This window comes from Musa acuminata, chromosome BXJ2-4, assembly GCF_036884655.1.
Source record: "Musa acuminata AAA Group cultivar baxijiao chromosome BXJ2-4, Cavendish_Baxijiao_AAA, whole genome shotgun sequence".
In the NCBI taxonomy this organism is placed as follows: Eukaryota; Viridiplantae; Streptophyta; class Magnoliopsida; order Zingiberales; family Musaceae; genus Musa; species Musa acuminata.
The window spans coordinates 31,540,001-31,565,920 of NC_088341.1; the positions used below are offsets into that span (position 1 = coordinate 31,540,001).

The 25,920-nt window shown below is 36.9% G+C and overlaps 4 protein-coding genes and 1 non-coding gene across 10 annotated transcripts; 3 read left to right on the plus strand and 2 right to left on the minus strand.

Moving 5' to 3' along the window:
* Positions 1-105: 105 nt before the first annotated feature.
* LOC135611432 (small nucleolar RNA snoR14) lies at positions 106-187 on the plus strand. The gene has a single exon (XR_010486573.1). It is a non-coding gene; the product is annotated as a small nucleolar RNA snoR14 (small nucleolar RNA).
* Positions 188-673: 486 nt separating this feature from the next.
* Positions 674-3,937, minus strand: LOC135582269 (tobamovirus multiplication protein 2A-like). 4 transcript variants are annotated; one of them, XM_065104644.1, is made up of 7 exons: positions 3,781-3,937; positions 3,320-3,660; positions 2,664-2,763; positions 1,812-1,892; positions 1,633-1,737; positions 1,048-1,230; positions 674-955 (listed from the first exon to the last, which is right to left on the minus strand). In XM_065104644.1, exons 2-7 carry the CDS (start codon positions 3,565-3,567, stop codon positions 845-847), a joined length of 828 nt encoding a protein of 275 aa, XP_064960716.1. In that variant the 5' UTR covers positions 3,568-3,660; positions 3,781-3,937; the 3' UTR covers positions 674-844. The 4 variants fall into 4 exon arrangements, with proteins under 4 accessions (XP_064960716.1, XP_064960717.1, XP_064960719.1 ...); XM_065104645.1 differs by having other exon boundaries at positions 3,320-3,693; positions 3,781-3,898; XM_065104647.1 differs by having other exon boundaries at positions 3,320-3,609; positions 3,781-3,895.
* Positions 3,938-4,964: 1,027 nt separating this feature from the next.
* Positions 4,965-7,006, plus strand: LOC135610297 (uncharacterized). The gene is made up of 2 exons (XM_065104649.1): positions 4,965-5,366; positions 6,471-7,006. The coding sequence occupies exons 1-2, from the start codon at positions 5,160-5,162 to the stop codon at positions 6,864-6,866; spliced, it is 603 nt and encodes a 200-aa protein (XP_064960721.1). The 5' UTR covers positions 4,965-5,159; the 3' UTR covers positions 6,867-7,006.
* A 1,153-nt stretch (positions 7,007-8,159) lies between these two features.
* On the plus strand, positions 8,160-15,795 carry LOC103977046 (haloacid dehalogenase-like hydrolase domain-containing protein Sgpp). Of its 3 annotated transcripts, none has more exons than XM_018826152.2 (5): positions 8,160-8,534; positions 8,642-8,756; positions 8,830-8,984; positions 15,095-15,324; positions 15,438-15,795. In XM_018826152.2, exons 1-5 carry the CDS (start codon positions 8,365-8,367, stop codon positions 15,584-15,586), a joined length of 819 nt encoding a protein of 272 aa, XP_018681697.2. In that variant the 5' UTR covers positions 8,160-8,364; the 3' UTR covers positions 15,587-15,795. The 3 variants fall into 3 exon arrangements, with proteins under 3 accessions (XP_018681697.2, XP_009390840.2, XP_009390762.2); XM_009392565.3 differs by having other exon boundaries at positions 8,163-8,534; positions 8,645-8,756; positions 15,095-15,356; XM_009392487.3 differs by having other exon boundaries at positions 8,168-8,534; positions 15,095-15,356.
* A 2,882-nt stretch (positions 15,796-18,677) lies between these two features.
* Positions 18,678-25,472, minus strand: LOC103976961 (ras-related protein RABH1b). Its single transcript, XM_009392368.3, has 6 exons — positions 25,192-25,472; positions 23,154-23,224; positions 21,795-21,883; positions 21,441-21,552; positions 19,637-19,727; positions 18,678-19,113 (listed from the first exon to the last, which is right to left on the minus strand). The coding sequence occupies exons 1-6, from the start codon at positions 25,306-25,308 to the stop codon at positions 18,967-18,969; spliced, it is 627 nt and encodes a 208-aa protein (XP_009390643.1). The 5' UTR covers positions 25,309-25,472; the 3' UTR covers positions 18,678-18,966.
* Between the last annotated feature and the right edge of the window lie 448 nt (positions 25,473-25,920).

Genomic DNA, 25,920 nt, shown 5'->3' on the forward strand with positions numbered 1-25,920 from the left:
GTGTTGTTTTGATATATTTACGTTTTTTGTTTCTTCTTCTGCTGCTGCTATTTGATTTCATGTCGTGAAGTTGTTGAATGTGTTTGTGAAGTTTGGGGGGCTGAAGTGATGTGAAGATTCATTGTCTGTCAATCCACTGACATACATCCGTGATGTTACTCATGATATTCCGAGATGATCTGATCATCCTCCCCAAGCCCTGATCTTGCGACTTACGTAGGAGTTCTATTCATCATGTTCTTTATGATTTTTTGTACTAGTAATTAGACATGTCCAGTTTTTGTTGGTCTTCCGAAGGTTCAAAACAACAGTAATTTGCTTCTCTCTTGAGATGTCTAAGTGGAAGTCTTAAGATCAAGTCCATGTAGGAGTCTCAAGTTCTCTTGTGTGAGCATCTTTGTAGGTATTTTTGTAGGTGGTAATGTAATAAACAATTATTTCTCATTTTTTAAAAAGAGCAACAATAATTATGGCCCAAGCAGTAGTATTATATTATAGAACAGAAATAAAAAAAAAAGCCTCTCCCCTTTGCTCATTTGTTGTTAAACAAAAAAAGGAATTCGGTCATGTTACTATGTTTTATTTTTTCTTATATAAATGTAATTAAATGCATTTTTTTATTATAGTTTTCTCCGTTAATAACTGTTCTGTGTTTTCATGTAAAAACATGCTATTGAATTAATTTAGTTGTTGCAAAATATTATTCATCTCAGAGGTAACGGATGCAGTAAAGAGAAATTTAGCCTACACATTGGACTAAAGAGAGAAATCTCGTAAGTTGTACAGGTTGCAAGACAAACCAACTAGCGGATTATGCGCATGAGAACTCGCCAAGTTGAGATGCTCAGAGTATGATACAGCGGCTCCCTCTTTCTTCGGGCTGAGATGCAGTGGCTTGTTGATATCTGCTAGGGTTTGATTGTTTGTATGCGAACTCGAAGGTATTAAGACCGTACTATCATTGAAGCAAAAGGAGCAAAGAACAAAAGGAGAATTAGGTACCAGCAATAAGAATGCATAGACATTCCTGCAAAGCACAGATATTACCTTTTCTCTCATTCGTTGGCTCCAGGCGTCGTTTCTGCTCGGACGATGGTCGAGAGTGCCAAGAACAGGTGGAACTCCTTGCCGATTCATTAGCGGCTGTCGGATGTACTCATCATCACTGTCGTACTCGACGGCTCTGTTAGCAGAAGCTCTTACCATAAGAGCTAGCACGAACACTAAAGCCTGCATCCATGCCACAAGGTCCATGATGGAAATTACAGTTTGAAGAGGATCAAGTGAAGTGCAACACGAAAAAATGTATAAAGAATAGCCAATTGGCACAACAAAGGAGAATGATAGGTGATATCAGAAAGGAACTATTATGATGTTACATTTCATCATACATCTGTTCTTTTGAATATGTATTTTTTATGATTGACCAGCATTTTATTCCATATGAAATTCTAAAGTATAAGAATGACAACACAGTTAAATGTGTCAATACAGATAATTCTTGCTTGTTGCATCAACATATAAGGAGGAACAAGTATTGATGGTGCAATAATGAATGGACCAAGATGTTGATTATGCTATTCTTTTTACATCAGTGCTAAAGGAATAGAAAGGTTCATACGGCACACTTACCTCTAAAATAACAGCTCCAAGAGCAACCCACTTTGTTATCTTCCAGTTATTCTCCAGAAACTCATATATAGTGTCAAAGTTCCCAGTTTTATCATCAGGAATAAGCTGCAGAAGACTTAATGTTGGAACTTACTGGGATAGAATGTCTTAATAGAAGTTAGAGATCTAAAAAAACTCACATCCTTCCAGCTATGATTGAAGAATATGAAAGCTGCAGCAGCCAGCTCAACTAGAATCAGCAATATCACTAAGAAAGAATACTATCTATGGTCAAGGAAAGAACCATCTGTGAGGAAAGAAAATTTATTCACATAAAATTATCAAGAAAAAACAAACTCAGTACCTAATATTTACTTCTACAATTACCTAGGTTGAGCTGAAACATATTAAGCAAAGAGACCTGTGAACTGCCCAAACTAAAAGGGAATGAGCATATTGGTAGTAATCTAAATGACATGAAAATTATTAATATGAAGAACATTTTGCTCCTACAATATCAAGCCACTAAGCAGTCTAAATTAAGCAAAATCTACCCCTCTGAAGCCAGCCAAAAAACACAAACCAGCCACAGTGATTTGAGACAATCAAAAGAGCAAACAATTGTTCATTGGGGAAAAAAAAGTAACAATTGAGGATTATTTTGGTCTAAAACAGAAGTAAAATACATAGGTTACAGGTTACAGGCAAATCAATGGGCCCAAAGCTCTATCACTTAATTAGCTTTGTCATTTTCAGTTCAATATAAATAAGCCTGAAATTGCTATAGCACTTAAACTTATGGCTCAATCTCTATCTTTTGTCTAAAACCAGAAGCTAAGTACATAGGTTACAGGCAAATCAAAAGTCGCAAAGCTCTATCACTTTATTAGGTTTGTCATTTTCAATTCAATCTAAATAAACCTGAAACTGCAAGAGCACTTACAACTAATGGCACAATATCATGTACAATAAGGACAAAACATACCAACAAGAAACGCAAGTAATAAACTTTAGTAAAATAAAAATATATTAATTTCAAAAGGTCAGGATACACAAGACAGGCAGCACCCGTTCCTTGTCACTGCTCCAATGCAGCCGATGCACGATATGACAAAGAGGATAGCCCCAACACCAATAAACAAATAAATGAACCTGCAATAACATTGAATTATCGATCTAATTGAACAGATAATCCAGTGGATGATGACTGAAAGGGAAACATACTATAAGTAAGGAAATAAGACACCGTTTGTCTTTGAAATATTATATATAAAACCATAGCTAGAAACAAAACAATTGTTTTTTTAGAAAGGTATGATGCAAGAAGAGTACGAAAAGGAATATGCTATGGCAGCTTAACTAATTGACTCAGATAAGATGATAGGATTGGAATTCTGCAATGAGATTCTAACAGCAAACAAGTACAACAGTAAACTCTTGGGTTAAATAATAATATATGCCAGTATAACAAGGGGAGTAGATAGGTTCGAGTTAGAGGATCCAAAATATGAAAGTAGATATATACACCAAGAAAAATGCTTTCTTTGCCTGAGGGCACATCATTTCCTTGTCCGAGTCATTGAGCTGGAAGATACTATTGGTGGATGCAGACATGACTTAAGTTCATAAAACATACTTTGGTGTGTAGTTTTTTTAGCAAAAAGAATATTAGATTCAAATTTGAGGATTGATCAGAAGTATTGCATACCAAGCTTTGGGGAGATGATCGAGAAAACTCGAAGAAAGAGGCACACCAACGAGCATGGGCCGTCCAATCATCCAGAACTTGGGATCGTTGCTTGTCGGTGCAACCTGGTCATCGCCGTCGCCGCCAGTAGAGACTTTATTGTACTCCATCAGCAAGTAAACCCCATATCCCACCATCGCCAAGCCGGTGAGCGTCAGTAGAAAGTTGAGAAGCTTCAACAAATATTCCCAGAATCCCTTACACGCCATGGTCGATCTCTAAACCCTTCGGCTAACGCTCCACCCCTTCTTCTTCCTCCAATTACCGGCCAATCAAAGACCCAATCTCGTTAACCGGAAACCCTAGTTCCAAGAAGGCGGCACAGGACACGCAAACTACTAAAAGATACGCAAACTCTAGTACAAAAGAATTGGTTCTTTGACAGTTTTGAACGAACAAGAAAAAAGATCAAAAAGAAAAACCTATGCGCTCGTCGGGCGATCGCGACGGCCGGTCGAGCTCAATTTTCTCTTGCCTGGCAAAATCTTCTTCGTCTCCTCGTCCCACCACCAAAATCTGCCCTTTTTGCCTCCCTCTTTCGCATTTTATCACTTGTATTTGGTGGACGAAGCAAGCAATGATCTCCCACCACGTGGCGAGCGCGGGAGATCCGTAGTGATTGATGGACGGTTACAAAGTCGATTGTCCGCGACATGGCGACTCCCCTTCTCTACTAACGAAGACGCCCTCATGGCTCTGCTGCACTTTGTCAACGTAGGACACATCTTCGACCAGTAATAAGTCAACACGTGTACATTTACGCGATGACGCTCACGAATTATGTCCGCAGGGACTAAAAAATCTTTTCCACCTTTTCTTCGTTCGAATGTGCAGCGTTTCACTCGAGCGGGTCCCACAAGCACACTCCTTTTGCTATTGGCGCGAGTGTGGGCCCCGGCTGTGCCGTCCAATCACGCGCTTGCTATCGGTGTCCGGCAACCACCCGCCGTGAGACGCCTCCGCTTCCGCGTCTTCGGCCGCCAACTTGCCCTCGGCATCGCTGACCTCTGCTCTTCCTCTCCCTCCAGCCACTACCTTTACGATGGTTCTTGGCGATTTCTTCCTCTTTCTCGGGACGTAACCGTAATGGCGGCCTCTGAATTCCCAGGAACTCCCCCACTGTCGTGAAGCAACAAAGAAGTCAAGTTACTCGAGCCACCCTTTGTGCTTCTGGATCTGTTGGCACACAGTAACAGTGAAAAAGGAACTAGAGTTCTTGATCCCGAAATCTTCCTCTGGGGGAGGTGGAAGAAAGGGTAGATATCGAGGCGCCCAGCCGTTGCTTCTGTATCCGCCTCCACGTTCGTATCAAAAGATCAGATCTTTATGCACATCATTTCAATATAATCAAAAGGAACTGAAGGTCAACCAAATCAAAACCCTACAAAGCAGCGAAGCAGCAAGATTCAAGATAAAGTTTGCTCTTCGATTCACGCGAGATATTAGAGAGCAACGTCGACGACATTCACAATAAAGCCAAGTTCTTGGGGCAAACATGAGCGCAAGCAAAATCCTGGTTCGATTGAGGATAAACCCTAATTCCCGTTGGAGGAATGGAAACGGGATGGGAAAGGGTTCCGATAAGACGAAGGTTACTTTTTCAGTGACGCAGAGAAAGTTTACATGCGGTTGGTGAATCCACCGTCCATAGGATCCACGTGGAAGCAACCTGAGCCTCTTAGTCTAACCGTTAAGATGGGGTTAAAGGGGGTCAGATCATCTCCGTCAGAATCCAGTGGCTGCTTTCCTCCCATCATCACCACCGCGCCGTCGCCGCCACCTATTGCCTTCACACACTGGAATGGCAGTAGCTTCGGCTTCTGTCGCTTCTTCTACGGCTGCTGCCATTCTCTACTGCGTCTCTCCTTCCCCGGTTTATTCTGGGACCAACAGAAGCCCTTTGGAGAAGCGGCCCTCTTCTCTTTCGTGGTCATCGTCGATCCCACTCGTGCCGATCTCCTCTCAGCAGCTCCGCAAGCCACCCAGTTCAATCACACCCAGTCGGCAGGTTAGTATTGCTAAAATTCTCATTTTTCTTCTTTCTTCCTCTGTTTACAGTTGATTTTTGTTATCCGAATGAGGAATTAGTTCCCAGTGAAACAAGTAGCCTTTTTTAGGGTATTGATTTTTCTAGCAGCGGCATATGATATCGGGCTTGTTCTTAAAGCATAATTTATGGGATCAGGGTTTAGGATTTTGGATATCTTAGAGTATAAGTTTTCAGGCATGGTGGAACTTGATAGAATATGAAGATTGATTATTAGGTTGGGAGTAATCACAAAGAGTGTTCAAGGGGTTAAGTTATTACAGGTACAATTTCCCATGATTGTGTTTGATAAAATGTGCACATGGAATGGAAATCATGTCCATTTATATGTGATTTTGTACATGAACCCAGGAAATTAGAAAGCGTGTGGATTTTCTACTAAACATTAATTCTAAGATGGTAGATGGGCATACTTTTCCTTGCCTTTGTTGTTGTCCTACTATGCAGGAGACTAGGTTATCAGTTCTCCAAGAAAAGCTCTTACATTGTTTTCTTTGTTTGCAGATTTGCAAGCCTCTTACTTCATTTATTATATCCTTTAGCATTGTTTATGATAATTATCTGTAAGAACTTAAAGATGTGTTGCAAGCAGCAGGAGATACCTTCCATGACAACTTGTAACAGTACCAAAATTGTTAAGAAAAACTTTTACCTGTTGCTTAAAATTGTAGATTGACACTCAAATAGACTAGCTTATTGAGAATGAAACTGAATATTTAGATAAATCGAGGAGGAAAAATTTCTGGCATATGCTATGTACTTGGCCTATGTGAAAGTTCAACGCTTACATTAGGCCAAGTATGGTCTGAACCTAGCTTATCTTTGGTATGATTAAAGTATAATTCTGCGTAGGCATTCTGTCTAATCTCATGGATCACTAGAGATGTTTTATCAGTAATTAACAAACAGTAGACTCAAATTATGGTGTTTTTTTAACCAGTAATTGACATAGTGTTTTAAAAGATATGTTATTTAGGTGCTAAGGTTGCAACTTGCTGAACATCTGTATTTATCTCTTAATCACTCTATTGCAATACATCTGGTTCCCTAATAATCCTTTTGCAGGTTGGTGTGGTTCAAGCAGCTTGGACTCGTAGATCGAGAGATGAAGCTGCGAAGAGACCCAATAAAAAGTCATGGAAGCAAAAAACAGATATGTATATGCGGCCTTTCTTGCTAAATGTTTTCTTCTCTAAGAGATTCATTCATGCAAAAGTGATGCACAGGGGAACAAGTAAAGTTATCTCTGTTGCAAGCACGAATGCAAAGGATCTCAGGAATACTTTGCCATCCCTGACCGACAATGATGCTTGTCGGACCATTGGACAACTGATTGCTGAAAGATCGAAGGATGCAGACGTATTTGCACTATCTTATGAACCCAAGAAAAATGAGAGAATTGAAGGCAAGCTTGCGATTGTACTCGACACCATAAAGGAGAATGGAATCATTTTTGTTTGAACGACTTTTAACTACCACAATTCTGGCCAAGTGTGGAAGCATATGGACTAACTGTATGTTAATATATCTTGTGTATCAGGCACCGCCTTTCCTTGTTTAGTGGAATATTTATGAATATGATCAGCAACCTGTTAATACAATCATGGGAAGAGTGTTGCACAATGTATGTTGATGAAAAGGATGTCTGATGATATGATTTAATTAAAACCAAATTGGTCGTCAGCTGTCTGCAGGAATGAGCACCACATGATTGATTTTTCATGCTATTGATTTTAGGATTAGCTTCTGATTCTTTTGCTGAATTAGCTACCTGATGATCTGTTGAATCTGGCCTGAGGCCAAGTTGTTCACCTATTTCTTTGGTGAAATGAAAAGTTCATAGCAAGTGATGCCGAAATTTGTTAGCGGTAATGGCATTAAGTTCTTAGTCTGCAGTAGCAGTAAATCCAGAGTTACATACTAAGCTGATAGGACTTTATTCTTCTATGAAACAGATTATTCTGAGCTGTATACCTCACACAATTGAACATCAGCCATATCCTTCGTTCCTTACTGATAGCACACTTGAAAGGCAAGGTAAGATGGATAGTCACTACTTTGGATTGGAATAAAAGCATATAAAGACAATGGCAAATGATGCTCAATGACTGTAAATTTCAAATGCCAACAGCTTTCTTGTAGCCTTGGAGTGTAGAGGACTGGTGAGTTTTCTGTTATGATATTCCTGACATGAACATACATCTCAATGTTTCCTTGAAGAACAACACATTAAACCTATAGTAATGATCCATACAATGCATTGGCAAAATGAACTTTGAGGAAGTAAGCTATTCTGTGAGTTGCAAGCAGAACATTATGTCGAATGAAGTGGTAGGTGATTAATATCGTCATTGACCTGTAATCATTAGACATAGGAATCAGAAGAGGAGAAGCTCCTACACTGAATTGGGAACTCCTTGGTGTTGGCTTCTCCACAGCTTGACGTGAGCAACAGGTGGATGAGAAAGGCTTAATGCTTTTGTGCCTACTCCAGGTTGAACATTCTCCACAGATGTGCATCTGCATGCTTGAAATGAAGCATCTTTATGCAGTTCCAGAATAGCAGTAGGCAATCCCTACTTGTGTTTGAGATTACATGAAAGCTTTTACATCCCTCTCTCTCTCTCTCCCTCTAGATAAGTGTGAATGAAATATGCTATGAAAATGCCAAGTATTATTAGTCTCATATAACCAAGTACCATTATGTGAGAGGCACAATGAAAAGAAGTCAGATCGCTTAAAGAGTTGCAGTCAAGCTGAGGCAGCCAATTTTTCCTCCTTTAGAGTTAAAAGCAGACTTGTCTTCCTATTGCGGTCCTCGGATCAAACTTCCACGGGGACGATCGCGGCGTCCTCCACGACTCTGCCTGCTGAACAGCGATAGCAGCGCGGAGAGGGCGGCGCCAACTACGAAGGAGATCCCACGAATCCATCCCCCCTCCTTTCTTCTCTCTTTCCCATGGCCGCCGATCTCCTCTCCTTTCCCCATCCACGCCACTCCTCTCCCCTCCTACCCACCAGAGGAATCCGTCCCCGCGTCGCCACCGCTCGCCGACTCAACGGGATCGGCTTCACCGCCGCGGCTGGGAAGATGTCCGTCTCCTCCCACTCCCACACATCGCCAGAAACGTATCGCTCTCTCACTGTTATAACCATGTTTGCTCTCACTGTGACTTCACCTGAGAAGATCTTGTTTAACGCGTGCACTGTGCTATCGATCATTCCTCTGCTTGCAGCAGACGCTCCTTGTCTCATCTTGCTCCGCTGGAAGCCATACTGTTCGACATCGATGGCACGCTTTGTGATTCCGATCCCATTCACTACTGTGCTTTCCGGGAGATGCTGCAACAGGTACACGTTCCATGCGTCTTTCCTGCTCTCTCGGATCACTCTGCAGGAACTCTTTTTCTTCTTCTTCTTGCAGATTGGGTTCAACGATGGCGTCCCCATCACCGAAGATTTCTACGTCGACAATATCAGTGGGAACCACAACGACGACATCGCCCGGTCACTGTTTCCCGGTTGGGATGAGGAGGCGACCACGAAGTTGCTGGACGACAAGGAAGCCATGTACCGGAGGTAATGAACTGCATGCCCATGCTCCAATTCTTGGTTAGAAATGATCTGTTTTGGTATATCAGCACTTGTTGGACTTCATAGGAAATAAAAAAAAAATAAAACAAAATTAAATCTTTTAAATTTTTTATAATTTTAGAAATTTTATATATTTGATGACTCAATATATGCGGTTTATATAACCGTCAAAGATATATTATATTAATATATTTAAAATAAATTATTTTTTTAAGAAACTATTTCAATTATCAATAGTCAATTTGACTTACATTTAATTTATTTTTACTTTTGATACGATGAATCTTTCTTTTGATGAAATTAACCTTTTTATGATACTTTTATTAGTTTAATTCTAACATTCTTCTCCCTTAAATTTGTTTCTCCCTTAAATCAATAGTCAAGTTTCTTTGGAAGTTATTGAAATATTTCAAATTTAAAAGATTTTGAAAGTATATCGATCACTTGTTCACTTGTCTTGACATGATGTAGCTTCACTTCTTTATTTCTGATATGATCTCTTATAAAATGAAATCTTGTGTCGATATGTTTTGATTTGTCTTGATCTTTTATAAGGCAATAGCTAATTTATTATCAATCTAAATCTTAATTGACTTCTGGTATATGAAGTTCTTAGAGTAATCTTCTTATCTAGATTGTATAACAAACACAAGAAGATGCTGCTATATATTTTGCTTCACAACTTGATAGAGCAATAATCTGCTATTTTTTTAAGACCAAGTGAATATAGTTTTACCAAAATAAAATACAAATCCAATTGTACTCTTTTCCGATCATCGTAGCTTCCGACCCGATCATTGTCACTGTATCCAATAAGCTCTAACCTTTTGGATGATGAACAAAATATTCCATACTCAATTGTTCCTTTAATATAACACAAAATTCTTTTAATGACATTTAAATAAGATATCGTAGGAGCTTCCATATATCTATTTATTAAACTAACTTCAAATAGTATAGCATGTCAAATATCTTAAACATCCAATTAGACTTTTATAATAAGTTGGATTAATGTATTTACCTTCACATTTCTTGGTCAACTTGGTACCATATTCAATAGGTATATCTATAGAGTAATAATCTTCCATGGAAAACTTCTTTAAAACCTCCTTTACATAATTTTTTTGTGAGATAAAAAATTCCTCTATTGTCTTGTATAACTTCGATATCGAAAAAATAAGTCATTAGGCCCAAGTTGGTCATCTCAAATTTCTACGTCGACAATATCAGTGGGAACCACAACGACCACATCGCCCGGTCACTGTTTCCCGGTTGGGATGAGGAGGCGTCCACAAAGTTGCTGGACGATAAGGAAGCCATGTACCGGAGGTAATGAACTGCATGCCCATGCTCCAATTCTTGGTTAGAAATGATCTGAACCTCCCGGACATGGGCTGAGACTTGTTCAATGTGTTTTGGTATATCAGCACTTGTTGGACTTCATAGGAAATAAAACAAAATTAAATCTTTTAAATTTTTTTTATAATTTTAGAAATTTTATATATTTGATGACTCAATATATGCGATTTATATAGCCATCAAAGATACATTATATTAATGTATTCAAAATATATTTTTTTTTAAGAAACTATTTTAATTATCAATAGTCAATTTGACTTACATTTAATTTATTTTTACTTTTGATACAATGAACCTTCCTTTTGATGAAATTAACTTTTTTATGATACTTTTATAAGTTTAATTCTAACATTCTTCTCCCTTAAATTTGTTTCATCTAATATGTCAAGTTTCTTTCGAAGTTACTAAAATATTTCAAATTTAAAAGGTTTTGAAAGTATATGGATCACTTGTTCACTTGTCTTGACATGATGTAGCTCCACTTCTTTATTTATGATATGATCTCTTATAAAATGAAATATTGTGTCGATATGCTTTGATTTGTCTTGATCTTTTATAAGGCAATAACTAATTTGTTATCAATATAAATCTTGATTAACTTCTCCTGTGACATATGAAGTTCTTATAGTAATCTTCTTGCTAGATTATATGACAAACACAAAGAAGATGCTGCTATATATTCTGCTTCACAACTTGATAGAGCAATAATTTACTATTTTTTTAAGACCAAGTGAATATAGCTTTACCAAAATAAAATACAAATCTAGTTATACATTTCTGATCATCGTAGCTTTCGACCCAATCATTGTCACTGTATCCAATAAGCTCTAACCTTTTGGATGATGAACAAAACATTTTATACTCAATTGTTCCTTTAATATATCACAAAATTTTTTTTAACGATATTTAAATAAGATATCTTAGGAGCTTCCATATATCTATTTATTAAACTAACTTCAAATAGTATATATAGCATGTCAAATATCTTAAACATCCAATTAGATTTTTATAATAAGTTGGATTAATGTATTTACCTTCACATTTCTTGGTCAACTTGGTATCATATTCAATAGGTATATCTATAGGGTAATAATCTTCCATGGAAAACTTCTTTAAAACCTCCTTTACATAATTTTTTTGTGAGATAAAAAATTCCTCTATTGTCTTGTATAACTTCGATATCGAAAAAATAAGTCATTAGGCCCAAGTTGGTCATCTCAAATTTCTTTTTCATAGAGTGTTTAAAATCTTTAATCATAAAGCTACTATTGCTTATAAATATTAAATCATATACATATAAACATACAAACAAGATATCTCCATTAGAGTTAGATTTCATATAGAGAACATATTCATGTAGATATTTAAAAAATTATTTTGAATAAAATAAGCATATATTTGAGAATGGTGGGGCTTGTTTAAGCCCATAAAGAGCTCTATTTAACTTGTATATTTTATCTTTTTATTCATGAATAATAAAGTCAAAGGGTTATTGAATATATATCTCTTTTTTAAGAACTCCAAATACGAAATACTGATTTACAATTTATTTGTAAAATTTTTTATTTCATTTGAGCTACTAGGGAGATAAGTAATCTTAGTGTCTTCAATCGAGCAATTGGTATAAATACTTCGTTATAGTCAATCTCATATTGTTGTTTGTATCCCTTTATAACCAATCGGGCGTTGCATTTCTCTATCTCTACTTTTGCATTTCTTTTTGTTTTAAAGATCCACTTAACACTGATCGTTTATTGGTCTTCTGGAAGTGTAGTAAGCTCCATTGTATCATTTTTGTTAATAGCACAAATCTCCTTATTCATAGCTTATTCTCATTTTTCTTATCTACAAGCTTCTTCGAAGGTTAATGGATCATATTCTGTAAAAAGATAAAATAAAAAAAGTTCATCATTATTAGTATCAATCATTCGAGTCACATCATATCAAGTCTTGTCCTTCTTATAATCGGACTTCTTGAATCATATGACATAGCTAATCTAGGTAATGATTTCAGCAAAGCCACTTCAGTGTTTGCTTGTATTATATCATCCTCTTCTAAAGCTATGGCTTTCTTATGCTGCTCATCACTTTTCCAATTCCAAATCTGTTGCTCATCAAACTCAACATCTCTTAACATCACAATTTTATTTGTAATAGGATTGTATGGTTTATAGCCATTGGAATTTTCTGGATAACCTAGCAAAATATATTTTTGACTTTTAGCCTCCAGTTTTGTTCTCTTTTCTTTTCGTATCTTAGCAAATGCAACATTTCTAAAAATTCTTAAATGATCGACTCTTAATTTCTGCAAGCTATATACTTCTTCTAGTGTAAAATTACCAATTTGCCTTGTAGGAAACTTGTTAAGCAAATAAACTGCACAGATAATAACATCTCCCCAAAATTCTTTAGGAAATTTTCTTTCTTTTAACATATATCGGACCATATTAAGTATAGTTTTATTTTTTCTTTATGAGACATCATTTTGTTGAGGTGTATATGGCATGGTGAATTGATATAAAATCTCATTATTTCTATAAAGACTTTCAAATTCATTTGATCTATATTCACCACCCGTATTTATTCTTAAACATTTAATCTTACTACCACTTTGTCTTTCAACTAAATCCTTAAATTTTTTGAATTTGCTTAAGACTTCTTTCTTTTCTTTTAACATATATACTCAACTTTTACTAATATGATCATAAGTAAAAGTAAGAAAATAACTACTTCCTCTAAGTGATATTGGACTGATAACGCCATAAACATCAAAGTATATCAGATCAAGTCAATGTCATACTCTTTTTGTTCTTTTGACTTTGAAAGTTTTTCTTTCTTGCTTACCCGTGACACACACTTCATATAATTTTGATGGGCAATCAATTCTTGGAATTTCTATCACCATATTATACTTTTGTTGAAGTTTCAAAGTCTCAAAATTCAACTGAACATATCTAAGATGCCATAGTGTAGAAATATCCTTAATATCAGTTTTAAAATAATTTGACCGATCAAAAATACATAAACGTAGAGGAAACATTCTGTTCTTTACCATTTTCACATATCAGATTAATTTTTTATTCTCATCATGAATAGAAAGAGTGATAACTTTCATCTTAATATTATATATATTTCAAGTAATTACCTCGATCTTAGAATATTATTTTTTACATCACGAATATAATAAACATATGAAATGTATAATTCTTTACTATTATTAAGTCCAAGAAAAATTTTACTTTTGCCTCTCAGTGGTCCTTGAGACAGATCACCAAATGTAATGTCCCCATAATAACTTATATCTATTTCTGAAATTAGATCTTTGATACCATACATATGATTTGAGGCTCATATATCTAGATAACATGTCATAAACTGATCATCTTTCAAATTATCATAAGTCATTAGTAAAACTTGATTTTCATTTTTTTTTCCTCAACAAAATTTATTTTATAACCTTAATTATTTGGATTATAATAATATTCATAGGAGTAATATCCATACATTTTGCAAACATAGTATTATATTTCAGATCTTTTATAATTTTTGCCATGGCCTCGACAACTTCCTCGACGATAACCTCAAACTCTTTGGTTAGAAATTTCTCCATTATTTTTATTATTTGGAGATTCTTGATTGGTTTGATTTCTTTCTCCTCTTCCTCTTTGTTCACGCCCTCTTTCTCTGTGAGAATTTGATTTACATTTATTTTCAAGAGTAAGCTTAGTTTGTAACGCTTACTCTATAGTTTTGTTTTATTCTCTTTTTGTAATCATTTGTTCATGAACGAAATCCATAAGTTGTTCTAAAGATATTTTTTTCAAATCTTTAGATTCTTCAATCACAAAAACAATAAAATCAAATTTTGGATCTAGAAATCTCAGTATTTTTTCTATTACTCTTTTGATCACTTATTTGTTCATAGTTTCGTCTTATTTGATGAACAATAAAAATAATTTTTGAGAAGTAATCAGAAATAGTTTTAGAAGTACCTTGTTTTAATTTTTCCATAGAACTTGTAGAAGAAGTTTTTTTACTTTTTCAATACCACCAAATGCTTTTTGAAGCATTTCCCAAGCCTCTTTTGGAGTATTTGCTAGAGCGATGATCTCGAACATTATATTGTCAAGCCCTTGGTAGAACATGGATAAGGTTTTTTTCTCTTTTCTCTTTAGTTGTTTTCTTGTTAGACTTGGTTCAACAAATCCATCTTCTATAAACTTCAATATATCTTGGGAGCCTAGAAGAACCTCTATTTGAATACACCATATGTCATAATTTTCTTTTGTCAATCTGGGGGATCTAAAGTTAGATGGTATTTGAAGAAGAGGTCATAGCTTAACCTATGTTCTGACATCAAGTATTGAACTTGATAAGAAGAAGAGATAGAGCTATTAAACTGAGGAAGAATAAAACAAGGTTAAATCTTTTATATTTCTCTTAAAACTCTTTACAATTTCATAAACTCTATATGTTTTATGACCCAGGTTTATATAACCCATAAAGATATATTATATTAATTATATTCAAAATGAATTATTTTCGTTTAAGAAATCAACCAATAGTCACAGTTTTTTTCATAGACATTTAATCTATTTTTCTGTAATAAATATCTCACTTGATGCAATGAACCCTTTTTTTTTTTTTTTAATGAAATTAACCTCTTTCAACAAGTTTAATTCCAATACCATGCACCCATCATCATCCGCCATTTCTGAGAGAGGCGAAACGTGCAGGATGGCGCCGGAGAAGTTGCAGGCGGTGGATGGCCTCCACAAGCTGTGTAAATGGATCGAAGGACGTGGACTAAAGAGAGCTGCAGTGACTAATGCTCCGAGGGCAAATGCACAACTCATGATCTCGCTTCTTGGCCTGACCGATTTCTTCCAGCTTATAGTGGTTGGCAGTGAATGCGATAGACCAAAGCCATATCCTGACCCTTATCTGAAGGCTCTCAAGGATCTTGGTGCCTCCCCTAACCACACATTTGTGTTTGAGGTTGTTCTTCTTCTCCTCGCCACCAGTTATGATGTAGTTTTGGTCTAATTTCCATGCCTTCATCATTGTTTTCTTCTTCAGGATTCTGCGTCAGGGATAGAAGCTGCGGTCGCAGCAGCAATGCCTGTATTGGGGTTGACGACAAGAAACCCGGAGCAGCTGCTGATGGATGCAGGAGCAACCTTCCTCATCAAGAACTTCGAAGATCCAAAACTCTGGGAGAACCTTGAGAAGTTAGTGTGACCAACTGGAACTCGATCCTTCATGTACTTTTACGCATGCCTGTTGCAGGAAGCCATGCATGAAGAGACCCGTCATGGAGTCAGACTTGAAGGATGCATGCTTAAATTATCCTCCTCTTTTTATGTAATGGTAATTTAGCATATTACAATGGATAATTTCACATGAAGCAAACACATACTTGGTGGATTAATTTAAATGCTGTTTAAGTGACTTCAGAAGGTGCAGCAAAAGGATGCTTTTCCAGCACAGAACACAGGTTAATGGAAAAGAAGTTGATCTTATAAGAAGAATGATGCTTAAGACTGCTGAGAAATCCATGGTCCAGTTTGATCCAAGCCTAACCCTATGCAGAAGGCTATCTTCTATGTAGAGCATGGAGAACAATGAGATGCAGCAAATAATGAAGTGACGAAGTGGTGCTAGTGATTTGTTTGGTGCTACTAATGGACATTGAGCAAGAAACATGTACTTAGTATAGTAGTCATCCAGAAACTTAGTATCTGATGAGGGTAATAATTACGATAAGACTTGCGTGACACCCGCTGATGCCCCGCGCCCCTGTTAGGCTGACACCGCGTGACTGACACAGGTCGTAACGCCAACCGAGGCCCATTAACGATCGCTCAGGTTCGACTCCGCACGCTACGCCAATAGCGATGTCAGACGTCATCAGAAGGTACGGTCCTACCCCCTGTGGGCAGGCACATCAGATACCACCGAACTCCCCTATAAAGACCCTTGCATTCTAAACGGAAAGGGAGGGAGGAGGACACCAACATAGACAACAACCCCCCTACGATTATTCACTGACTTGATCGTCGGAGGGGTCGGGTCGAGCTCTCCCGTCCGACCTGTGTGCAGGGACGAAGGTGAGGCGCGTTGGCAAGGAACCCCCTCCCGAAGGAATCGGCGACCCGTCATCCGGACCTGAACCAAGCCGCGTCGACCTCGAGGCCACGGCTAAAAAGTTGTTTACACCAACACTATCAATCACTAAAGCACGAAGACATGTTTCCTAACGGGTACTTCAGCAAGAGAGAAGCAAATGACTCAATCTAACCAAGTCAATTTTCATTATTCTTGTCATTTAGGTCTTGTATTTTATATCCTAAATCCTTGTGGTTGTTTTGGTAGTGCGTGAAGACATATATATATCCATGCACATAATTCCCACGTACCTGAAGTCATTCCACCTGAGAAGCTTCGGTCAACGCTACGGATTCAAACCAGACGTGAAGGTTAACAATAACCATAGGAATAGACTTTGATTTACCAAAACAGAAGACACGCCTTCTTAATTAGAAGACGACTTCTTCTTCTTCTTCTTGATGCAATGGAGGAGACGAGGGGAAGATGAAGTGCACGCAGCACCCCCTCGAGGGCGGTGTCGGCGTCTGCGCTCCCTGCCTCAGCGAGCGCCTCCTCGCCCTCGCAGCAACCATCCCCCCGGCATCTCACTCGCCGGATCACCAACGCCCGAAGGACTCCCCCCGGTCGCCCTCGCTTCCGCCCCACCCTCTCCCCTGTGCCTCTCGCACCGCCGCTAGCTCCCGGCGGTCCTCCATTGTCTCGATGCTCTTCGGCCGCCACGGATCGGCTAACCGTAATAAGCAGCCCCAGCGTTCGAGCTTCTGGCTGTCGACGCTGCTCCATGGCCGGCGGAGCAAGAACATTTCGTGCCCGTTATCCGCGGCGCTTGGGCGGGACCGGATGACGCCGCTTGATCCCGGGGGCGTTTCCGACGCCGAGTCGCTGCGCCGGCCGCGGCGTACGAAACTGCCCCCGCCGAGGGAGGCGACGGAGTACCACCGTCACGGCGTCGGCCTCGCGGGATTCGCCATGTGCTGCAGCCCGCTGGTGACTGCTCGCCCATGCCGGCAGAGATCCCGAGTGGCGGAGCTCGGTTTCGCCTGCGAGACACCGAGAGCGGCGCTCGGCCCGCACCATCGCAGGCACGCGTCCGCCGGAGGGCCGATGCTGTTCCCCAACCGGTCACGAAGGGTCAGCGGAATACGATGAATTCCGCTGGCGGTTCTACCCCTACAGGCATTACCTTTTTACCGTTGTGCGATTGTTAGTTACGATTAAAGAATGAAAATTTTAATTTGGTCTATAGTTGTGTAAATAAAAAAGAAAAAAAAAAAGTAAGTCTTGCACATATGTGTGTAAACGAGCAAACTTCATACTTCGAAGAATTGCTTTGAATGGATTTCTCCCTTTCTTTATTTTCAAGATTCGCTTAAAATTAAATTTTCACGTTAAAGAATTGCACATTTAAAAGTAAATGCATAGTTTCGTACCATTATACATAGACAAACCTTTCGACCATTTTAACTATACATACAATTTATTAACTACTAGGATAGTAATTAAATTGGAAGCATACTTTTTAGAGCCCTTTGCTTACTATTCATAATCTCTTAAAAAAGTAATATTTTAATATTCAAATAGCCCCTATAATTGCCCCACCAAATCGCTATCGATCACCACCCCCAACTTACCCCCCCACCACTCTTATGTGTCATGTCACCGCTCATGACCGTCAACCTATCTCACTCCTTTGTTGCTGACTCAACCCACGGCCCTCTATCGCTAATCATCGCCCCTCAATAAATTTACAAGGATAAATTTATCATAAAGTATTAAATAAAATTTTGAAATATAATTTTACCAAACAGCATTTTACCTCAATGCACACATATAATATAATTTTCAGCATTCCATAATTATACTTTTCTTCAACTGTATACTAAAAATAAAAAAATGTCCCCAAACAGTCTTAATATACACAAGGATTGCCTGGTTGAAAAATAAGTCGCATGGATCTAATCAGCACTTTCTAACTGGTCATGACTTGCAGAATAGAATTTAGAATATAATTTAGGCATTGTAAACGAAATAAACAACTGCCACAATTTGTGGATGCTAGAATTATCTACAACTTAGAAGGGCAAAGCACAAAAATCCATCGGATTGGAGAGAAAAGGCCTGTTGTACACACATGTTGTAACTCAACCCTACCCTTCAAGCACAATGCATGATAGTACAGTATGAATTATCAATAAAGGGCATCAAGGATTATCTGATAAATAAACTATACTATTATATTTTTGTTAAGCTAGGCTAACAGGGACACCAGTCACTTACTATGACTATTACTTTCAGACAAAATCCAAGCATACCTTCCCACAATTGCAGAATACATCCCTAGATCCAGATATGAAATGAAAATGCTGGAAATAACTTAATAGTGCACACCACAGAATAGCATGGGACTTGCTCATTTGCATAAACCGCTGCCGTAAACCATCACTCCCTTAGTTGATCAATGCAGGTTGTAAGTCGAGGGAAGCCAATATGGATGAGTTCAACAACTGCAACCTCCAGACTGTGACTGCGACTGATATGAATTTGCGTTTGTCGCCCTCAGATTTACATCGACCATGTCTTCCTGCTTTGTTGAAGAAAGATTTTCCATCCCTGGCAGAGCTGCAGCAATCTTTCGGAACAGCGCCTAAAAAGACCAAAGCAGCTGTTAGTGATCACTTCAATAATGGATGCCAAACACCAAAATCCTTAACAATCTGAAATGAGGAGTTGAGAAATCCTTTGAAAAATGTATCAGTGAATAAATTGAGTAGCATGCCAGAAATTAACCAAGTGATCTTCTTAGTTTCCTGGTATTGGTTGACGACCTCCCCACTTTGTTAGAGCCTCAATCCACTCGGGTAAAAATAGATCAAATCCTATTTCACTTTTAAAATGTTCTGTTTCTCATACATCACTTTTATTTAAGGTTCATCACCAAAGTGATTATTTGCTCAAAAACAAACTGTTACAAAGGAGGACAGCAGAAGAGTCAACCACATGCCTAATGCCTCTGAAGGATGTTTTGGCTCTGCTTTATCAGGCACCTCTTTGCTTTAATAATAATTTGTAAAGCATAAGTGTAAAAATATGTTATTGTCAAATTTAATAGTTCATTCTTCCATTATCTGGCCAAAAGAAAAAGACAAATTTATATGGGAAAAATGTACCTTTATATTGAAGCCAGCTTTTGCACTTGTCTCAATAAACATAACACCAAGTTCCTGTGCCTTGGCTTCTCCTTCCTCTATAGAGACTTGTCTATTTCATAGTATGAAAATTATAACTCAACTATATGAACCATGAATTACAATTAAATAAACAACATTAAAGCCCCAGGCAAACATGCAAAACTAGGAAGAAAAAGTTGTCATACAATGATGAAAAACAAAGTTAATAGCTTGTTTCACATGGTGAAACAAATTTGATATAAACCCAGCTTCGACTTGATATAAAGGTGTGAAAATAGCAATAGACAGCAAGTATTACATATTTGTTCTCAAACATTCAGCATAGATGTTCATAATCAGATGGATTTCTCGCTTACATGTCCCTAGAACAAAAACTAAAAGAAACCAGATGACAACTTCCATCACTATGGGAACATTCACAAACTACTTCTGCACAAATTAGGGTAGCAAATCTGATACTCTTTACTACGATTTTCAACTAATCATTGTAATACTATAAAAGCAAACCTGAAAATGCATTTCCTGTATGGTGGTATATTTAAGGCACTTTATATTGATGTCATAGAACATAACTAGTTTGACTATCATGGGAATGAACTTAGTTGATGCAGTCAGCTTGAATACTTTAACCTTTTCAAAATAGTTTTCAAAACTTCTTTTCTTTCCAGAATAGATTTCATATCTTTGCAACCCATGTTAGTCAATTGCTCAATTTGCTTGATGTAGGGTAGTGTCCTCGAGCACTAAGATTAAGTATTCTTAGTAAATTTACGAGTTAGATCCTGAAAAGTGGTTGGCTAGTCATATTGAAATATTTAATCAAACATACAGTGAAAGAAATTTTAATTAAGCAAAACCTGCAGCATCTAATATATTTGAAGTGTCAAGCAGTCACTTTTCTTAGGTGTTCTCATCACTTTGTAAAATAATAAATAGTTTTCAAAGTCTCAGATGGTTAGTTAATTAAGGGAGTATTCGTTTTTAGGAAAAAAAGAGTAAATATTTGAATTTTGATTCTTAATGGTTGCCAGGACAGTCAATTTCCAACTCCTCCCATTCTTTTTCCCTAATATGCTGCTGCTGTTCCCATCTTGGAAAAGTTGACAGTTATTACTGGCACGATCCTAGTGGTGTGGCCTCGTACCAATAGTGTTGTTACAGCCGGTTACCTAGACAGACCCGGTTAAAACCCTAAGCACCCATCGCCCAGGAGGCTTACCTTGATGGGCTGCATCTAGTTGAGCACCCACTGCTTAGGCAATCAGCCCACTTTTAATATCTAATTTTATATTTGTCCGTCAATCCTTCAATTTCTTCATGTTCATTTTTTATCACTGGTTGTTTGCATTAGCAGTATTTTCTAAATTGTAAAATTTTTAGCTTTCCATATTCATGGTTAATGGATTAAATTATGATGTTTGAATTTTAATACTAGAAAGATAAACTACCAACCATATTTTCACAGCACATTGTCTCATGAAATATTGTGTTAGAAATTGTGGTGGCCACATATTGCATGGTTGCTATTAATCAATGATCTTACATTATGTAGTATATGAATTTGACCAATTTTAATGACCACATATTGGATCTCTGCTCTGTTTTTTGAGATGAGACTCAAGAAAACTTAATGCTATCTACAGAAGTATTTTTTTTCTAAATGATAAGGCAAGAAGGAGTTAATTTCATCTTCATTTTATTTTTTTTAATTTTGTTTCCTAAACAAATCACCTAGTCTATAAGTTCACTAAATTACGAATAAACATACAAAGGCATTGATCACCTCTTGTCAACCAGATCTGTTTTGTTCCCAACAAGGACGATGATAACATCACTTCCCCTCTCTGTTCGAACCTCTTCAATCCACTTTGAAGTATTTAAGAAAGATTGTCGGCCTACATCACAAATAGCAAAGGAATAAATAAAAACCTCCTATGACCAATATAGGATGATATAACCTAAAAGGAGAACATGATCTACAGTATGAATCTTGACTATGCATACATCCTATATTGTCAGCAATCAGAAACAAAAAATAGGGGAAAATCATTGGTCATTTTTTAGTTAAAATAAATGCATGAACTAAATACACAAACATCTTGTTGAATACCCAATAAGATTTACCAAGAAAGCATACTTGCAACATCGTACACAATGACAGCAACCGAAGAGTCTCGAATGTAACTTGGGATCAGGCTCCTAAATCTCTCTTGCCCAGCTGTGTCCCTGAGAATAATCAGAAGTCAGCAATAAGAACTTCAAAAGAGAGAATCTTTTAAATATAAAAAAATTCCTGAGTCTAAGTTCTTATGAATACATTATATATTGCTTTAGATCCATGCTAGCCTGCATTTGTAATATATTTTCACCACAAGAATCTGGTTTTTATTCTGTTCCCTGTTCATAACTGCTGGGCCTTTGAAATTCCAATTTTTACTCATAATAATAAGTCAAAACCCTATTACCAGTTTAATTTCACTTGAGAAACAAAAAAAAACACACACCAGTTTTTTCTACAAGAAGCAAAAATATCTAGGTAAATATTGAAACTAGAATGAAATGAACAAAATACAAATAACTGCCCAGATGTTCAATTATGAGGACTTATAAAACCTAAATGCACCATATTATCTGACTAAACTGGCTTCAAGTTTATCATTTATCATACACCAGATTCACTGTTCTAACAATACTAACATATCCTGCAACATGAAGTTCAGGAGAACAAATTGACGTGGCAGAGAAGGGGAGAAAAGACCTCATAGACATCCTAAAATCTCTTAAATATTACAATAAAGAAAAGTAAAACAATCACAGTGACAATGAGTATAAAGCATAATTTTCAGGCAGGCCATGAACCCAACTCGAAGTTTGTATCAATCTCATCTATTAACCAACATAGCACACAGTAATATCGGATTTTATCATTTTGGTCCATTCTTATCAAATATCTTGAGATATTCAGTCATAACAAGTGGGTCAAGAGCTTATATACCTCAGTATTCTAAATTTACAAATATTACAATATCTCATTCATCTCAATATGCTGAGACTAACGAGTAACAATATTGCCTTCATAAATTTCCAACAGAATAGTAAGTACCAGATGCAAAGCATATTTTCTTGTTAACACCCACTTTGATCAAGTGTTACTTTGTCCCTTAGATAGATCCCCAAATTATAATTTTGCACTAACACTATTGACTTTAGAAACAATTTCCAACAGAAGATTAGTGAGTACCAGATGCAAAGCATATTTTCTTGTTAGCACCCACTTTGAGCAAATGTTATTTTGTCTCTTAGATATATTCCAAATTATAATTTCACACGATGATAGAGAATAACAATGTTAAGAAGAAGAATAACAAACCATAAGCACAAGCAGTCAAAAATATTTAATATCAAGTATTGTCATAGTAGTAATAAAAGGACAATAAGATTTGTGAATGGTGAAGAGCATAGAATTGAAAATGTAGCAGTGAAGTTATAACTCTACCAAAGCTGCAGTCTGACTGTTCTATCTTCAAGGTACATAGTCTTTGATAGGAAGTCTATACCAATTGTAGCCTGTTCATCATGTTAATACTTAAGAATGATAGAGGCAAGATGAAGAATTAAAAGAGAATATAAACACTAAATTAAACTTGCTTAGGGAAAAGTTAGAATGATACAAACTTACTATATTGTGAGTTTTGCTTTCCATGAGTAAGAAAAATAAACAAGAATGCCTATGTTGACAAAATTTATCATCATACAAAAGGCATAAACAACAAATAGACCTCATTCCTCATTTGTCATGTGATATTTGGTATCACAGGATCCTATCTTGCACCAAATTTAATCCTAGAGCTTGTTCTACATCATATATTGATACCAGAGCTTCTAGTTTAGGTAAGATGTTCCATCATCGACATCAATCCAAATTTTCAGTCATATGAACTCGAGAGTCAAGACAAATTCATACACTAGAAAAGTTGCCATATGACAATTTTAATTTTTTTTTTTTTGAGTAAACTTTATTAGTTAAGAGGGGATTTACAAATGTCATAAGTTGCCATATGACATCTACTTACTTTCCTAGATTACTCAGGAAGAAGAAAAATGAAACCAAACATAAAAAGATAGAAATAAAAAACCTTGGGAATTATTGAAAAGTTTACTCCTACAAGAAATTTAAATTTGACTGGAGATTTTACAAAGAAATTTTTGTGAATGCAAAGATTATCTTGAAAAATAATTTTGAAAGTAAATCATCCCTGAATAGGCAAAGGAGGTTAATAAACCTCGATTTTAAAAAATTAACATTGTTGATTGTGATTTTATTTATTCTTTTTTTTTATTGTACTTAGTGGTCTACAAAAAGGAACAAAAGGCATGTATCAAAGAAGATGATTTAATAAGTGAAAATTTTATTTCATATGGTGTGAGACAATCTAATTAGGAGTGGTTCATAAAGTCAGCATGAGTTTGGCATTTATCCCTGGCACTGCAATGTCATTGTTCATGCATGATGTGATTCCGATTCTCTCTCTCTCTCTCTCTCTCTCTCTCTCTCTCTCTCTCTCTCTCTCTCTCTTCACTATAAAAGAACCTTCAAATGCTTCTCCTATATATATGAATTATGAAGAGAAATACTATTAGCAATCCCAATGAAAACTGCAATCAGCTATAATATTTCAATGGATAGATATTAATAGATCTGTCCAAGTATTCCCAGCAGCCATCTTCTATGAAAGTTTCAAATATCCAATTCTTATAAACAACATTGTGATCCCAGTAGTGTAACAAGCAACTATGAATATGTTTCCACATCAATTAACATATAAAAATTACAAATATGAACCAGTATGTTGTGTTACTGAAGCTGAAGTTTCAATCATTAATTGATCAACATTTGGAAACAGATGATCACCAATATAAATCAGAAAAATCTAAAGTTTGTATCACTTCAAAAGATCATGAGGCTTAAAGTCTTCAATAATAGAGAGTGAATATGACTTGGAAGGTTTAGCCACAATGGAACATATAATCAACAAGTTTCACAGAGAAACCTTGTTTCAAAAGACATTATGGACTGTTGACATAGATGTCTTTGCATTTGTACATTAAGAGGAAAAAACCTAAAGCATTAAGGTTCATACATTAGTTTCTCTTGATTCTTGCCCAAACAAAATTCTTGTGTGACAGATATACAAGTCTTAAGCCAATAAGTCTCTATAATCTTTTAAATCATTAAGCCAATAATATCCAATTCAAGAGCAACACCACGTATTCACAACCATCCAGATCCCAAAAACCTGAAGGCAAACGGGTCATAATTGAATAATTCGAATAAAACCTAATTTACAGATGTCGAATCAAGAAATGCACAGATCGATCTCGATCCAACATTGCCACAAATAACGAGACCCTAATCAAGAACATTAACAAACAAAGGAAGGGCAGAGAACAGGATTGGTGGAACAAGAACATGAGGAAGCCTGATCTCGGGTTTCAAGAAGAAGAACAAAAGTAAACAAAAAACGTAGATCGACCTGGTAGGTGTTGTCGAACTTGTCGTACATGAAGCGGGTGATGATGCTCGTCTTCCCCACGGACTGATCCCCCAGGAACACCAGCTTGTACTTTGCGAGCGCCGACACCGGGGCCATGATGATCCGTCCGAGATCGAGACGCGAAGAAAGAAGCAAAGGAAATCGAGATCTCAAACGAAAACCCCTTGTTGTATATAATATCCCTTTTCCTTGGCAATTATTGTTTCCGTTTTATTGGCCGCGAGCAGCGAAATGCGTCAAAGCGCGTCGCTTGTCGAATTTGTTGTTCCGCTGGAACAGTTTTAGGCACGGTGGAACTAGGAAGAAGACAAAGGTGCTGCTCGCCTGTCTGATCCCGGCCAGGGTTCGGAATTTGTTAGTGGGGCACCCACCTGGAAACACTGAGCATATAACATACATCAGTGATATGATTCCATCTGCGCCGTCCATATGAACCGTTTTTAACATCAGTATAGGGTTCTCCGAAATGGCGAATGCGAGATTCGAACTCATAATCTTAGATTATTTATTATTTATTTTTAGATAATATAAACTTTTAATAATAAAGTTTTATCATATGATACCTTCATGTTTTTTTGTAACTAGGATTGTCCCTTTTTTAAATCAGGATCAAAATATCTTTTATAGAATTTAAAAAAATATCCGATATTCATTAATCCTTGATGACTCTGATTTTAATTGAATCAATTTGTTTGACTTAAATTGGAA